Source organism: Lactuca serriola, chromosome 4 (assembly GCF_051521515.1).
Source record: "Lactuca serriola cultivar US96UC23 chromosome 4, Lser_US96UC23_V15, whole genome shotgun sequence".
In the NCBI taxonomy this organism is placed as follows: Eukaryota; Viridiplantae; Streptophyta; class Magnoliopsida; order Asterales; family Asteraceae; genus Lactuca; species Lactuca serriola.
In genome coordinates this window covers 72,468,076-72,481,957 of record NC_136411.1, presented here as the reverse complement: position 1 = coordinate 72,481,957, position 13,882 = coordinate 72,468,076, and the positions used below count along the sequence as shown (strand labels likewise).

Genomic DNA, 13,882 nt, shown 5'->3' with positions numbered 1-13,882 from the left:
ATCTTTCACTATCCTTCGTGGATCTTATTATCTTGTCATCACTACCAATGATAAGCATATCATCAACATACAAACACAAGATGACATAACCATGAGTGGTGTTTTCACATAGATACACTTATCACACTCATTGATTCTAAAGCCACTTTCCATCATGACTTGATCAAACTTTTGATGCCATTGTTTAGGAGCTTGTTTTAATCCATATAGAGACTTAACAAGTTTACAAACCTTGTTCTCTTGTCCTGAGGCAATGAATCCCTCAGGTTGCTCCATATAAATTTCTTCGTCCAACTCCCCATTTAGGAAAGCCGTTTTCACATCCATTTGATGAACTTGCAAGTTTCTGATAGTTGCAATGGCAAGAACTAATCTAATGGATGTTATCCGCATTACCGGCGAATAGGTATCAAAGTAGGCTAGACCTTCCTTTTGTCTATAACCTTTGATTACTAGTCTTGCCTTGTATTTATCAATATTACCATCAGGTTTCATCTTTCTCTTAAAAATCCAACGGTAACCTAGTGGCTTGCTACTTGGAGGTAGATCCACTAGTTCCCATGTATCATTTTGTAAGATAGATTCTACCTCATTTTTGATGGCTTCTTTCCATTGAGGTCCCTCGGAAGAAGTTACCGCCTCTTGGTAGGTTTTAGGTTCACTTTCCACCACATAGGTGAAAAAATCATCACCAAATGATTTTTCAACTCTAGCCCTCTTACTTCTTCTGGTTTCTATCTCTTCCTCCTCAGATTGAGCTTGTTCTTCCTCTCAAACAACTTCGTTATTTGGTAAAGATGGGCTTTCAACTTCCTTGTTCAAACAGGGAAACACATCTTCAAAGAATGAAGCATTCCTTGATTCCATTATGGTATTCTTGTGTATTTCAGGATTCTTAGAATAATGCACAAGGAACCGATAAGCACTACTACTTTGTGCATACCCAATGAATACACAATCCACTGTTTTAGGCCCTAACTTTTGTACCTTAGGTGTTGGCACTACAACTTTAGCTAGGCACCCCCATACTCGTAAGTACTTATATGATGGCTTTCTTCCCATCCAAAGTTCATACGGTGTTTCATTCTTTTCTTTGCGAGGTATCTTATTTAAAAGATAGTTAGCCGACAAAATAGCTTCCCCCCACATTGACTGATTTACACCCGAACTAATTATCATGGCATTGACCATTTCTTTCAAGGTACGGTTCTTTCTTTCAACAATTCCATTGGATTGAGGTGAATAGGGTGATGTGAATTCATGACGAATTCCGTTTTTAGCACAAAAATCAGCATAGGGAGAAACATATTCCCTACCCCTATCACTTCTAACCACTTTAATTCTCTTGTTGAGTTGATTCTCAACTTCATTTTTGTACAAGACAAACTTGTCTATTGCTTCATCTTTACTCTTAAGTAAATATATGTAGCAATATTTCGTGCTATCATCGATGAATGTAATAAAGTATTTGTTCCCACCTTGAGTAGGAATTAACTTTAGATCACACACATCAATGTGAAGTAAATCAAGAGGTTTGGTGTTTCTTTTGATTGTTTGGAAAGACAATCTATTTTGTTTGGCTTCAACACATGTTGGGTATTTGTGATTTGAGTCAATATTAAGTTTTGGTATGTATTCTAGTTTAATTAATCGCTTAATTGAATTGTAATTTACATGTCCTAAGCGACCATGCCAAACATTTGAACACTCAAGCAAATAAGCAGAACTAGAACTTTCATTATTCATTTTGTTTGTCACCATTACATTCAATTTGAACATGCCATTCAAGGCATATCCTTTTCCCACAAACATACCATTTTTCGACAAAACAAACTTGTCCGACTCAAACACTAGCTTAAAACCAAATTGGTTCAACAAACCACCCGACACTAGATTCTTACGAAGTTCAGGAACATACAAAACATCCCTAAGCTTCACTTCTTTCCCCGAAGTCATTTTTAGAATGACATCACCACCACCTTTGATATCCGCGGTAGCTGCATTTCCCATATAGAGCTTTTCACCATCTTCAACTTCTTTGTAGGTGTTGAAAACACTTTTGTCATGACACACATGACGAGTAGCTCTCGTGTTAATCCACCACTCCTTTGAATTTGTATTCATGAGATTCACTTCAGAAACCATAGCCGTGAGATCAGTTATCCATCGTAGTAGCTGCATTTCCCATATAGAGCTTTTCACCATCTTCAACTTCTTTGTAGGTGTTGAAAACACTTTTGTCATGACACACATGACGAGTAGCTCTCGTGTTAATCCACCACTCCTTTGAATTTGTATTCATGAGATTCACTTCAGAAACCATAGCCGTGAGATCAGTTATCATGGCCACCAACTCCATGTTATCATTCACCATGTTTGCTTGATGGTTTTCCCTCGGTTGGCCACAGTTGTAGCACTTGAACTTCTTCTTGAAAGTTCCTGCCTTGGGGCCTAGGTTTTTGCCCTTTGCTTTCCCTTTGTGAGGTCCCTTGCCTTTGCTTTTGGAAGTTTGACCAGCTTCCACCATATGAACCTTAGAAGATTCAACTTCACTGCCTTTCTTCAAGGTCATTCTATTGTCTTCTTCAATGAGAAGACGCACCACCAGTTCCTCCACAGACATCTCCTTTCGCTTAGGCTTAAGGTAATTTTTGAAGTCTATCCAACCAGGAGGAAGCTTTTCAACCATTGATGCAACTTGGAATGATTCATTAAGATCCATCCCTTCTGCATTGTTATCATGTATGATGACCTGAAGGTCTTGGACTTGACTCATAACAGATTTCGAGTCATCCATTTTGTATTCCAAGAACTTAGCAACAACATGCTTCTTAGTTCCAGCATCTTCTGTCTTATACTTCCTTTCCAACGACTCCCATATTTCCTTAGCAGTTGCAACTTTACAATAAACATTGTAAAGTGCATCTGTTAGCCCATTCAACACATAGTTGCGGCACAGAAATTCTGAATGCTTCCATGCATCCACTGCATTCACAGATTGAGCATCAGCCTGCCCCTCAGCAATTACAGGAGCAGTTTCTGTTGGTAAATGGATATAACATTTTTTTTAATTTTTAAATACAAACACTTACTGTTAGTATAGTGTCTTTGTTTTCGTCCTTGAAAGCTTCTTGTAAAGAAAAAATTAGATGCAAATGATGTGGCTGAGGCTCGAGTTGGACTCGATTCCCTTAAACAGATTCGCCGTCTGTTCCCAGGGTACAACAACCTAAATAGTATTGTGTACTGGCGGATATCACCACTTGCCTGAAAGAATCGTCGGAAACAGGAGTGCAGATAAGGAAGAAGAAGAAGAAGAGTAATTTCATTCGTGTGTTTGAATGAGAAGTCAAGGTCTTCTTTTATTGTTGAATCGTGAAATGGAAACAAATCACTAATTGATTGAGCGTTTAATGGCAATAAATGTCATTAATTACGCAAGTAATGCTTGATTGAGCGTTTAATGGCAATAAATGTCATTAATTACGCAATTAATGCATCTGTTACAGAATTCAAAAATAGGGACCAAAACTGTCAAGTTTAGCAAAAATGAGGGTAGCGTGCACTCGAGTTTTCGGAGCTACATTTCATGTCCGTAGGTCGTGCCCATGCACGAGTTCAGTGTTTTTGGTCTACGGAACCAAGATTTGCACCCCACCTGCGCGCAGGTAGAAATTGTAGCATAACCATAGACATAAGTTTGTAAGTCTTCCATGCAATGAAGCTTATAAACCTTGTTGAGTTTGGTCTCTCTACCAATGTGGGACTCATTCCCACATTCCTCTCTTTTGCTAACCTTATTCTCAAATACTCATCCTTGAGTATCGATATCTCATTCACTTATACTCTATTTTGGACATATAATATATCGTTTCGAAGTCCTCATAGAGGAGAACACAAACTCACTTAGAGTTCGTTATATATACAACATATGTATATATTTATATATGTCCAAAGTTAGTAAAAAATATAAATATTTATACTAAATTTCCAACACTTACGTGGCAATGATGTGGCCCTATTGTTTCCATGTCATTAGTGTCAATTAAGCATGGTAACCTACAAACCTGTAAGTATTGGAGTTGATCCCCTATTTAACAAGTAAAATGTAACTTTAATGACCTATTGTGCAAAAAATACATTAATAACCAAATCGGACAATACACGATAGTTTATTGTGTTGCAATGACATTTTCCCTCTGCTAAAGCATCGTACATTTATATCTTCCTATAACACTATAATACTCGGTGACTTTTTTCCCTCTTATTTTTGTGAAATCTATTGTAACACAATATTTAAAAAAAAAAAAAAAGTCCTACCGGGCGTAGTCCGGGTTCATCTCATAGTTAAAATTGAATAAAACTTCAATGGAAGGGGTAGAAGAAGCTCATAACGTGATGGAGAAGAAAACGTTGATGAAATGAATAAAAAGCACATCCTAATTGCTTTATCGTAGCGTTACATGGAATGTTCTAATACAACTCAAAAATCCGTTAAGGCCTTAATTACATGAAAAACTTCATAATTAACGGTGTGACTTGATGATAACTAAGTAGTCACCTTAATAATAGAGAAATTTTGGCTCCCCATAATAAAACGGCAACAATTGTTAATTGTTTAAGAAAAAAGTTACTTATGAGGAAACTTAAATAAAAAGTTGCACGGTAAAAAATGCACCATTTTTCAGAAAATGGTTGCATTAACTTTAGCAAAATAATTCAAATGAAAATTAAGGTTTACGATCATTATCATTAGGTTAGTACAAACTTTCATCTTTTTAAGTTGATAAAACTGAAACATCAATTATATGATTGAATAAACTGCTAATATACAATATTGGTTGTATTTCCCTTTAGATATATATACCAATAGACTTGTTTTATCAACTTACAAACTTCCATTTAGTTTAGTTTACATATGAATATTGATCGCTATGTGATCATCATGTATAAAGCCTGATCCGGGAGCTGATTTGTTGGCGACATATGTGACAGCGACTCAACCTTGATCCACATTCTCTACAAGCCTATTGCAATCATGTACATTATTAAATTACATTTACATGATAACAAATCAATCTATGAAACAACTCTGGCAACCCATCAATTAGTGCTTAGTTTGCGACTGACAGTTTCACCATGTGGAAATATAAAAGTAAAAAAGAACACTGCAACTCACCATGTGTCCACATCCAAAGGCCATATCCTTATCGTTTGTGAGACAGATTGGGCATGTCTTCACCAAATTAGAATAAAAGAAAGAAGTCAAGTTTTGGGATATAATATATCAATGTAACTAACGTAGAGTGAAATTAAATGGTATAACCTTGTTATCATCATCTTGTTGTGTAGGCAATGTGCTGTTCATATGAGGAACATGAGTGCTGCCTCTTGGACGTGGAGGTGGTCGTGGAGATATTCTCGTTGTGTTCCCAGTCACTCGTCTTATTTGATCCATGCAAATTAACAAGAAAACAAAGTTAAATGTACAAGAAATTAAGTATTCAATTTGGTTGTATTTATCATGTTTATCTTTTGTGTCATATTCCTATAGATTGAAAAGTACTGGAGAAGAAATTAATAGAACACATCATAAATTGAATGGTCTATACATTATACATACCCAAGTAAGCCAAGCTCAGTTACTGCCATATATTGTATGGGAATTTCCATAAGGGCAGCAAGTGCGAAAGCTGCTTCTTTATGAGGTGGACTTATATCTTTGGACATGATACCGGTAAAATTAACAAACTGCAGATAAGAAGCACATGAAATAGATATGAGTTTGTCTTTTGAGGTCAAATCGATTAACTTCATCTTCAAAGTTGATAATAGTTTTTGGAACTTTTTAGAAAATCCTAAGCATAAACGTAATGCATGTGTGTGTGTATATATATATATATATATATACCTGAAAGTTATCAAATCCACGAGTAGGAAGCTTGTCATCAAACTTTCTCATGTCGTCCCAAGGACCATCTCCAACACCAACAAGAATGATCACCAGAGGATACAAACTGATCAAAAAGTGTAACACTATGATCAATTACAAATCTTATACTTCTCTGCATCCATGATTTTCTTATTGACTAAAGAATTTTAAACACAAAGACAACTGGAATTAGATATTAAAGAAGTATGGATGAATGCATTTTGAGTTTTAGCTGACAAAACTTTGAGGAATTGGATTATCAATCGACGCAGAGTACCTTGCTTCAACAATTGCACTAATTGTTTTCTGCTCCTGTAAACTGAGTTCTCCATCACTTGTATTCACACTTCTTGTAACCTTTACTCAAGAAGAATTTATATCACTATATTGTATTTTCATGGAAGGATACTTGGAGGAGATGTTTAAATTAAAACCGACCTGTCCATCTGCTATGATAACTAGAATATGGAATTGGCCTCCACTTTTCTCTACTATATTTATGGCAGCATTCACAACGGGTGCATAAGATGTTGGCCCTTTAAACAAAATAACGTTTTATGACTTATGAGCTTTCCATCCATATAAGTAAGTTATAACTACTCTTTTTGACCTCAGAAATCAAAGTATAAAATATTATTTACCAGCCAACTGTACATTTTCCACCACCCTCTTGTAGCATGTTAAGACTTCTTCAAATCCATGACAAGGGGAACCATCTTCATGAAAGTTAAATACTTCTTGATCATGTGTTGTTGCTAGGAAAAAAAAAAAAAAGATTGTTTAGATGATTAGTGAAGATTTTGAAATTGTGATGTTTTGATTTTGCGCGTAATTAAACTTACAGTCTCCAAACCCAAAACAAGGAATCAAGTTGTCATCATCAAAAGGAGCAAGTGTCTCTCCAATGATGGATATGGCCTTCTCGTAGGGATTAGGAGAATCAGTAGTGATGGCATGAAGGCTGCGATTATTGAATGAAACTCTACCTATCATAAACAAAAAAAAATCTAGCTTTAGCTTACATATCCATTATAAATAAATAGTGATTCATTTTAGATAAATGAATTACAAAATTGAGAGTATTAACAACCTGTCCATTCATTACTCTTAGTAAAATCTATTCCAAGGATAAGATTAGAAGACTCTAACCCAGATGCTCTTAATGCATCTGTAACCTGCATAATGAAATCTGAAAACGTAAGGAATTTTTCAATGGCCATTGTATACATTTTCTTTTAGAATACTGAGTTTTTGTAAAATTAAACAATCTGATTTAATTAATTAAGGAGAAGGAACCTGTTCTAGTGAAGAATAGTTGTCTGGGATGTATGCGTACTTGTTCTTGTCAGTTTTTCTAGATTTTGTAGAAATAGAAGTAGAACGTTTCATTTTAAGAAAGGATGATTGTCTTTGAGATGAGGACCTATATGTTGGTGCTGATGATGGTGATGGTGTTTTTCTTGCTGCAACAAGAACACGAACCCGAGTTAGAAGATTTCCCATAATTTATTTTTGTTTCTGTAATTTCAGTCACCTCTGTCCATGGTCTTTTTATTAATGATTCTTTGGTTACTTTCTCTGTAGTTTCACAAAATCCATGCTGATATCTTTTGCCTTCAAGTTAATCCTTATGTGGCTTTACTTGGTCATATATCACTTTAACTTTTCTTTTCATGGGAGAATATTCTTAAATTATTGTCGTGGTTGATACATGTTTCTTAGCGTATGGACTCAGGAAGCATATATTCATATTCTGCTTACACTTTGAAGCATTGCATATATAGAAATTTCCACTATGTTTCCTAGATGATGATGTCTTTTTATTGTACTTACACCATGGATGACATGCATACCATGATCAATCTATAAAATGTTTCGCTAATTAATAATTCCAAAAAAGAGTAGTCAAAAAAAATTATTGGATCATGCCATCATGGTATCCGAGATGATGATATCCGACACCAACATATTTTTGTAATCAATTTTTTATTTTAAATTTATGCGTGCAGTTTGAGTTTATTAATCCTATATGTACAAAAGGTTAATTTTGACAAAAAAAAAACAATAAGAAAAATGTAAAAATGTTATTTTCAATTGAACAAACTAATGCAAAAGGTTATTTATGTAATAATATATCAGGACACTAATACCGACCCAATAAACAACAAAATACAAAAGGTATGTTTGGTAACAATTTCACTTCAGGTCCCTGAACTTAGAAAACATTTTTATATTGAACCTAAAAATTTGGCAAAAGCCCAAGTCTGAGTCGAGAGAGAAAGGGAAGGTTGTGCAAAAATGGGGGAGCATGTGGAAGCAGACAACGCAGAAGCCATCATCACAAGGATCGAACACAAGTCTCGCAAGATCGAGAGTTTACTCAAACAGTTAGTGCACTACAACCCTAATTTTCATAACAAATTTCAACTTTCCCCAATTTATCAAAGCCCTAATAGTCGATTGATCGTGATCGATTAGGTACAAGCCAGTAGAAGCCCTCAAAACTGCTCTGGAAGGATCTCCCCCCAAGACGAGAGATGAACGATGCAAGGTTTGTTCTTCCGAAAATCCATGATAGAAAACTGAAATGTGTAATCTGTAATCATTCATTAGCCGAGTATCGTCGATTTGAGTGCTAAATTGTTTATGTAGTCTGCAAATTGGATTGTGGTGCATAGAGCGTTAATGGCGATAAAAGATGTGGATTTAATGTTCACCTCTTTGGATCCCGAGTACTACGATATTCTCATGAAGTTAGTACCTGGTTTCTTCATCTCCTCCATTCTCTGTTTTTCATTTCATGCTCTTTGATTCTGAATCTGAGCTCGTGTTTGTATAATTCAACAGGTACCTGTATAGAGGATTGTCAACCGGCGATCGGCCCACCTGTGACCAATGCCTACGGATTCATGAAAAGCTTACACACAAAGCTGGTCTTGGATGCATTCTTCGTGCACTTAGTGATACTGTAAATACTGTTTGATTTTTACAATGCCAATCATCATCATAAACCAGCTTATTGTCTAAGAATAAATCATGTTTTTTGTTCTTGTTTCCATTTCTCTCCTACTCATCATATTTCACAAGAAAATATGCATCTTGTTATTTTGAAAATATGCTTCTGTGTAAAATTGTCCAGTTCGTTGTTTGTTGTTTTCTGTCAGTTTACAGTTTTTGGATTATAATGGAATTCAAATTCATATAATTATGCAACCAAACTGGGAATTCATCCATCGGAATTGAATTCCGATTCCAGGAAATCTCCTGTAATCACCGAGCCAAATGCCCCATGATTCGTAGAAAACTCTATGATTTAGAGCCTTTCTAATCAGAGTTTTTTCAAAACCTGAAAATATTGCATTTATGATTCACCCCATAAAATGGTTTTTTATGATATAGATTTTATTAACGATTATTTTGGTTTTATGCATTTAACCTCTTTTGTTCAATAATTTTTCATTTTACTCATTTAATTATATTCAAGCTTCAAATCTTTCTTATTTTTAAATAATTAATTTATTTCATTTTAATCTATAATATCTGAAATTAGATTCGTAAAGGTCATATCACATTTTTATTGTTTTTTATTTTATAACTATATGTGTATTACTATTATCTTCTTCAGAAAAAATGACCTGAAATAGTTCTTTTTTTTGCCCGTATTATAACGTACTCTTTTCGTTAGATGTTATTGTTAGGTAATATATTTTTTTTCCTTAAAAAATAATGTACGTTTAAGAGTGACAAATTAGATGAGAAAATTTAACAAAACAAAATTAAAATACTACACTAAATTAATCAATTAAAGAAAAGGCTTTTAGGAATTGTCAAGGATTACAGAAAGTTTATGATAATAGAATTTTGTTAAACAAAAAAGAAAAGGTTATTTGAATGATCAATCTAAGAAATCAGATACCTAAAATATTTATTAAAAAAAGCGATAATTAGTGTTAAAATTGATTGCCATCTCATGTAATTAACCCATATACAAAAGTTTATCAGCCGATGTTATAAATAATAATATCAAGCTAAAATACTAATTTTTATAGTATTTTAGTGATCAAGTTTAAAATTGTTAAAAAAAAACAACAATTGAAATTTGCTTTACTCTTTTACATTTAGAATAAACTTTGAAATACATGTAACATGTTACAATTTCCAATAGCAACTTCATCATGTATACAGAATACCCATGAAAAAAACATGTTTAAAAAGTAAACGAAATTTATTTATGACTACATATAGGGGTTAGGTAAACCATAGTAACCTTGAGCTGCAACTGGTGGGTAGTACATAGCACCTGCCATCAATGCTGCCGTTTCATCAACCCTATAAACACAACACAAAATCACTTTTAAACCTACCAAAATTTTCAAAGAATATAATTTATAATTTTTTTATGGAAACTACATTGCTATTTCTTGAATACAAATCAAGAAACTTACATAGACTGCTGACCACCAGTTTCCTGCATCATCTGAGTGTATATGTACTCATCAACTCTCTGTTTTGCCAACGCAACCTATTTCACATCAACTTCTTAAACTCATTTCAATCATATTTGTATTATAAAAATATTAATCTTATTTTTTTAAAGGAATCACCAACCTGTTGAGCGCTACCACCCAAGTGAATTTGTCTATGTTTGTTTTCCCCTTTCCCACCATGAACCTACATCACATAAATCAAAATTAAAACAAATTTTTATTTTTATTTTTTTTATTCCTTTCAGTAACAATTAACATTTAACAAAACCTTGATAGTTGCTCCTGACTCTGTTCTGATCCGAGATATGTTTGACCCACATCTCCCAATTAATCCACCAATAAATGTCTCAGAAATCATCATCTCCAGAGTTACATATTCAGCTGAAAAGGTAAATAATAAATTCAACATATTGTTTTGTTAGCCACTAGAAATGGAATGGATGCAATTATATAACCTGAAGACGGGTCCACATATTGCTGAGTTGGCCGATGAGTGAAGCCAAGATTATAAGTTGGACTGATGGAGATTATTTGCTTAGGTGGATTATCCCTAATATGAAAATTAATTAATTATAACTAAATCTAAATTCTAAATCCAATCGATAAAAAAGAATTCCTCAAAAACCCAAACCTCAACTGGCATCCAATCTCCACCAAAGCCCTCAACACTGCAGGAACATCTCCAGATATCTACATTTTCCATAATAAAATAACAAAAAAAAAATTAACGATTTTAATAAAATCGCCTAAAATATATTACAAAAATGACTACCTGAACTACGCGATCAGATTCATGAGCAGATGCACATAATGGCAACTGATTTTGAGCAAGAACAGTAACTGTTGCACCAGAGGAGTTTCTTAGTTGACCAATGTTTTGACCAGATACCCCAATCAAACCGCCAGCTTGGCACCCAGAAATTAACAGTCTTATAGTATTTGCTGCCACGTGTCCTGTTGCAATTTTCAATCCTTCAACATTTTGATCATCCTGCAATGAATAGTCATTACATCAGTAGAAAACAGGTATGAAAAGGTGAAACAGGAAATAAAAGGATTGAAACAAAATAAAAAAAGATGAAACACCCACATGCAAAACTATAAAGAGGATTTAGAAGCTAAAGAAAGTGACATCACATGAGACAAAATTCAAAGTTATCAACACATAAACATGCTTGCATAAATAAAGAAACATAATCTCCCTGTATTTTAACAAGATCAAATGGTGAAGTATTATATGAAAGATGGCTAATCTACAAAAATGTCATTTTTCTATACAAAACTTCAAAAGAATATAGAATGGATCAAGACACAAGTAAACCAGAAACAGGAACTTGCAGCAATGTTTCTATTTTGGTACATAGTGATGGGGGGGGGGGGGGGGGGGGGGGGGGGGGGATGATAAAAGGGAAGGGATGGGAAGGAGGGGGAGGGAAGGGAAGGGGTGGGATGGGGATTGGAGAAGGGAGAAGGGGAATGGAAGGAGGAAAGGAACTGTTATTTTTACCTTTGACCTCCAATTTGGCTATAATCCCACCAAGTTTTCTCTGATCTACATCTGTTCTATCAAAAATGGCCAATATTAAGAAAGGATTTATTAGATGGTAAAAAAGACAAAATGTACTAATAAAAAGAAAAGGATTTCCCTATAGTAATGACCCATTGATTCACAGACATTCATAGATAAATGGAATTTGTGCATCGTATATTTGCACATATTCTGACATCAAACTTAAATCGATAAAGAATCAAACTCTCACCAGAAATTAACTGATTGTTCAATAGATGACAAATGCTAGGTTTTGAATTTGATTAAATAAAGGTACTAACAAAAAGGTTTGATATTACTTATACTATTTACAAAGCAAAAGTGGAATAAAGCTTTAATACGCAAGATTAAATATCACATCACCATGAGAACTAAACTGCCAATTTTGTGAAGAGCATTTTCTGCATCAGTAAAAGCGTCTTCATTGTCTTTAGAGCTTATGATGATAACACGCTCCTCATGTCTCTGTAATTTATGAAAAAAATAATAAATAATATGAACATATGTAGGCATGATATAAACCAAATGTGAAGAAGTATCTCTTCAGGTAATATTCTGTCAAAAAGCAAATAACTATCTTCCTAATAAGATAACCAAACTTTGGTTGCCCTTTAACACAAGATTCTAACTTGTATAAATGATTCATGGCCTTCTAGCATAAAGATTAAAACAACATTCTATAAGCAATAAACAGAGTTATCTGCAAAATGCAAACTTAAAGCTAAACGATCACATCTCAACATCCACTCTATAATACTTGTTGTTCAACTAGTCTTAAGAATATATACCAATTATTACTTCATCATACATCATGTGTGCTTTTTATCTCTGTTCTCAAGTAGTATCCCCCCAAGTACATAGTTGTTTTATAATAGTTCTCCATTGAATAGTTTATGTTGTTCATATAGTTCTGTAGTTTTATTGTTTAAATACTTCAAATTTAAAGCTAAACAACTTTTTTAGACACTAATCTTAACACCAGATATATAGATAAATAAGTACACACAACCTATCCACCTTTTAGTGGTTCTACCCAAATTATAACCTAAGCATATCCCATAGATAACTTAATTCACGAGGAAGTTGACTAATTTCAGATTAAGTATGTGCATATACATTACACAGCACAACATATGGGCATATGCAGCAATTTAACTAACCGCGATGGCGTCTGCGATCTTGATAGTGGCCTTAGTTTCCTCTCGGATTTTCTGAATACGGTTTCCTCCTCTACCAATTACCTTCCCAATCTGTTTCGATGGCAACAATATCCTGAACAAAATATCCTGCCCTAACACTGCCCGACGCTTTATTGGCTGCAATTCCGCGCAAGTTAACGATCCCTCAAACTCCTCCTCGCGGTAACGCTTCGTTGATGGAGGAGCAACCGCCGATGAGGGAGGCCGTGGTGCGCGGGTTCCGCCTTCTTCGTGTACCATTGTTAAAAGCAAAGAGCTGTTTTTTTTGGTTGCTGTCGCTGAGACTTTTTTTTATCAGGGGCATCTAATATTATGCTCAATATGATTATTAAGTCCTCATATTATTATATTTTTGTCAAATTGAGTACTAACCATTATAAATGAATGATTTAATAAAAATAATCAACTTATTTCAAATTTGGAAATATGACTATTCTCTTCGGAATTAGGTCGTTCCGAAGTAGTGATGTTCATTCTGGAGTTGGCGGGTTGGTAGAGTTTGGATTCTGAAACGTTTAGTCATACATTCTAGACTGACATAGTTAATTCCGGACGACCGTAGTCAAATCTATATATGTTGACCTAACATTCTGGATTGTGTTACAGCAGTACATAATGATATCGTACATTTCGTACACATATTTCAAATGCATAATTAGGAGTTTGTGTTTGCAATTGTGGTTGTGGTTATTAAAGAGATCTTTTAAGAAGGAAT

The 13,882-nt window shown here is 34.3% G+C and overlaps 4 protein-coding genes across 5 annotated transcripts; 1 reads left to right on the top strand and 3 right to left on the bottom strand.

The window, feature by feature from the left end:
• Positions 1-2,155: 2,155 nt before the first annotated feature.
• LOC145098501 (uncharacterized) lies at positions 2,156-4,218 on the bottom strand. The gene is made up of 3 exons (XM_079036137.1): positions 4,165-4,218; positions 4,068-4,122; positions 2,156-3,039 (listed from the first exon to the last, which is right to left on the bottom strand). The coding sequence occupies exons 1-3, from the start codon at positions 4,216-4,218 to the stop codon at positions 2,156-2,158; spliced, it is 993 nt and encodes a 330-aa protein (XP_078892263.1).
• Positions 4,219-4,775: 557 nt separating this feature from the next.
• On the bottom strand, positions 4,776-7,582 carry RGLG4 (Ca(2)-dependent phospholipid-binding protein (Copine) family). Of its 2 annotated transcripts, XM_079039148.1 has the most exons (12): positions 7,467-7,582; positions 7,229-7,395; positions 7,023-7,107; positions 6,775-6,918; positions 6,574-6,687; positions 6,371-6,468; positions 6,210-6,289; positions 5,912-6,017; positions 5,624-5,751; positions 5,327-5,444; positions 5,180-5,236; positions 4,776-5,027 (listed from the first exon to the last, which is right to left on the bottom strand). In XM_079039148.1, the coding sequence occupies exons 1-12, from the start codon at positions 7,474-7,476 to the stop codon at positions 4,944-4,946; spliced, it is 1,191 nt and encodes a 396-aa protein (XP_078895274.1). In that variant the 5' UTR covers positions 7,477-7,582; the 3' UTR covers positions 4,776-4,943. The 2 variants fall into 2 exon arrangements, with proteins under 2 accessions (XP_078895274.1, XP_078895273.1); XM_079039147.1 differs by lacking the exon at positions 7,467-7,582 and having other exon boundaries at positions 7,229-7,460.
• Positions 7,583-8,161: 579 nt separating this feature from the next.
• LOC145101862 (actin-related protein 2/3 complex subunit 5A) lies at positions 8,162-8,990 on the top strand. Its single transcript, XM_079039149.1, has 4 exons — positions 8,162-8,319; positions 8,411-8,483; positions 8,585-8,685; positions 8,780-8,990. The coding sequence occupies exons 1-4, from the start codon at positions 8,231-8,233 to the stop codon at positions 8,913-8,915; spliced, it is 399 nt and encodes a 132-aa protein (XP_078895275.1). The 5' UTR covers positions 8,162-8,230; the 3' UTR covers positions 8,916-8,990.
• A 1,040-nt stretch (positions 8,991-10,030) lies between these two features.
• LOC145101859 (flowering locus K homology domain-like) lies at positions 10,031-13,452 on the bottom strand. Its single transcript, XM_079039146.1, has 9 exons — positions 13,129-13,452; positions 12,332-12,433; positions 11,192-11,410; positions 11,051-11,109; positions 10,875-10,969; positions 10,688-10,800; positions 10,541-10,603; positions 10,378-10,454; positions 10,031-10,261 (listed from the first exon to the last, which is right to left on the bottom strand). The coding sequence occupies exons 1-9, from the start codon at positions 13,405-13,407 to the stop codon at positions 10,168-10,170; spliced, it is 1,101 nt and encodes a 366-aa protein (XP_078895272.1). The 5' UTR covers positions 13,408-13,452; the 3' UTR covers positions 10,031-10,167.
• Positions 13,453-13,882: the final 430 nt, after the last annotated feature.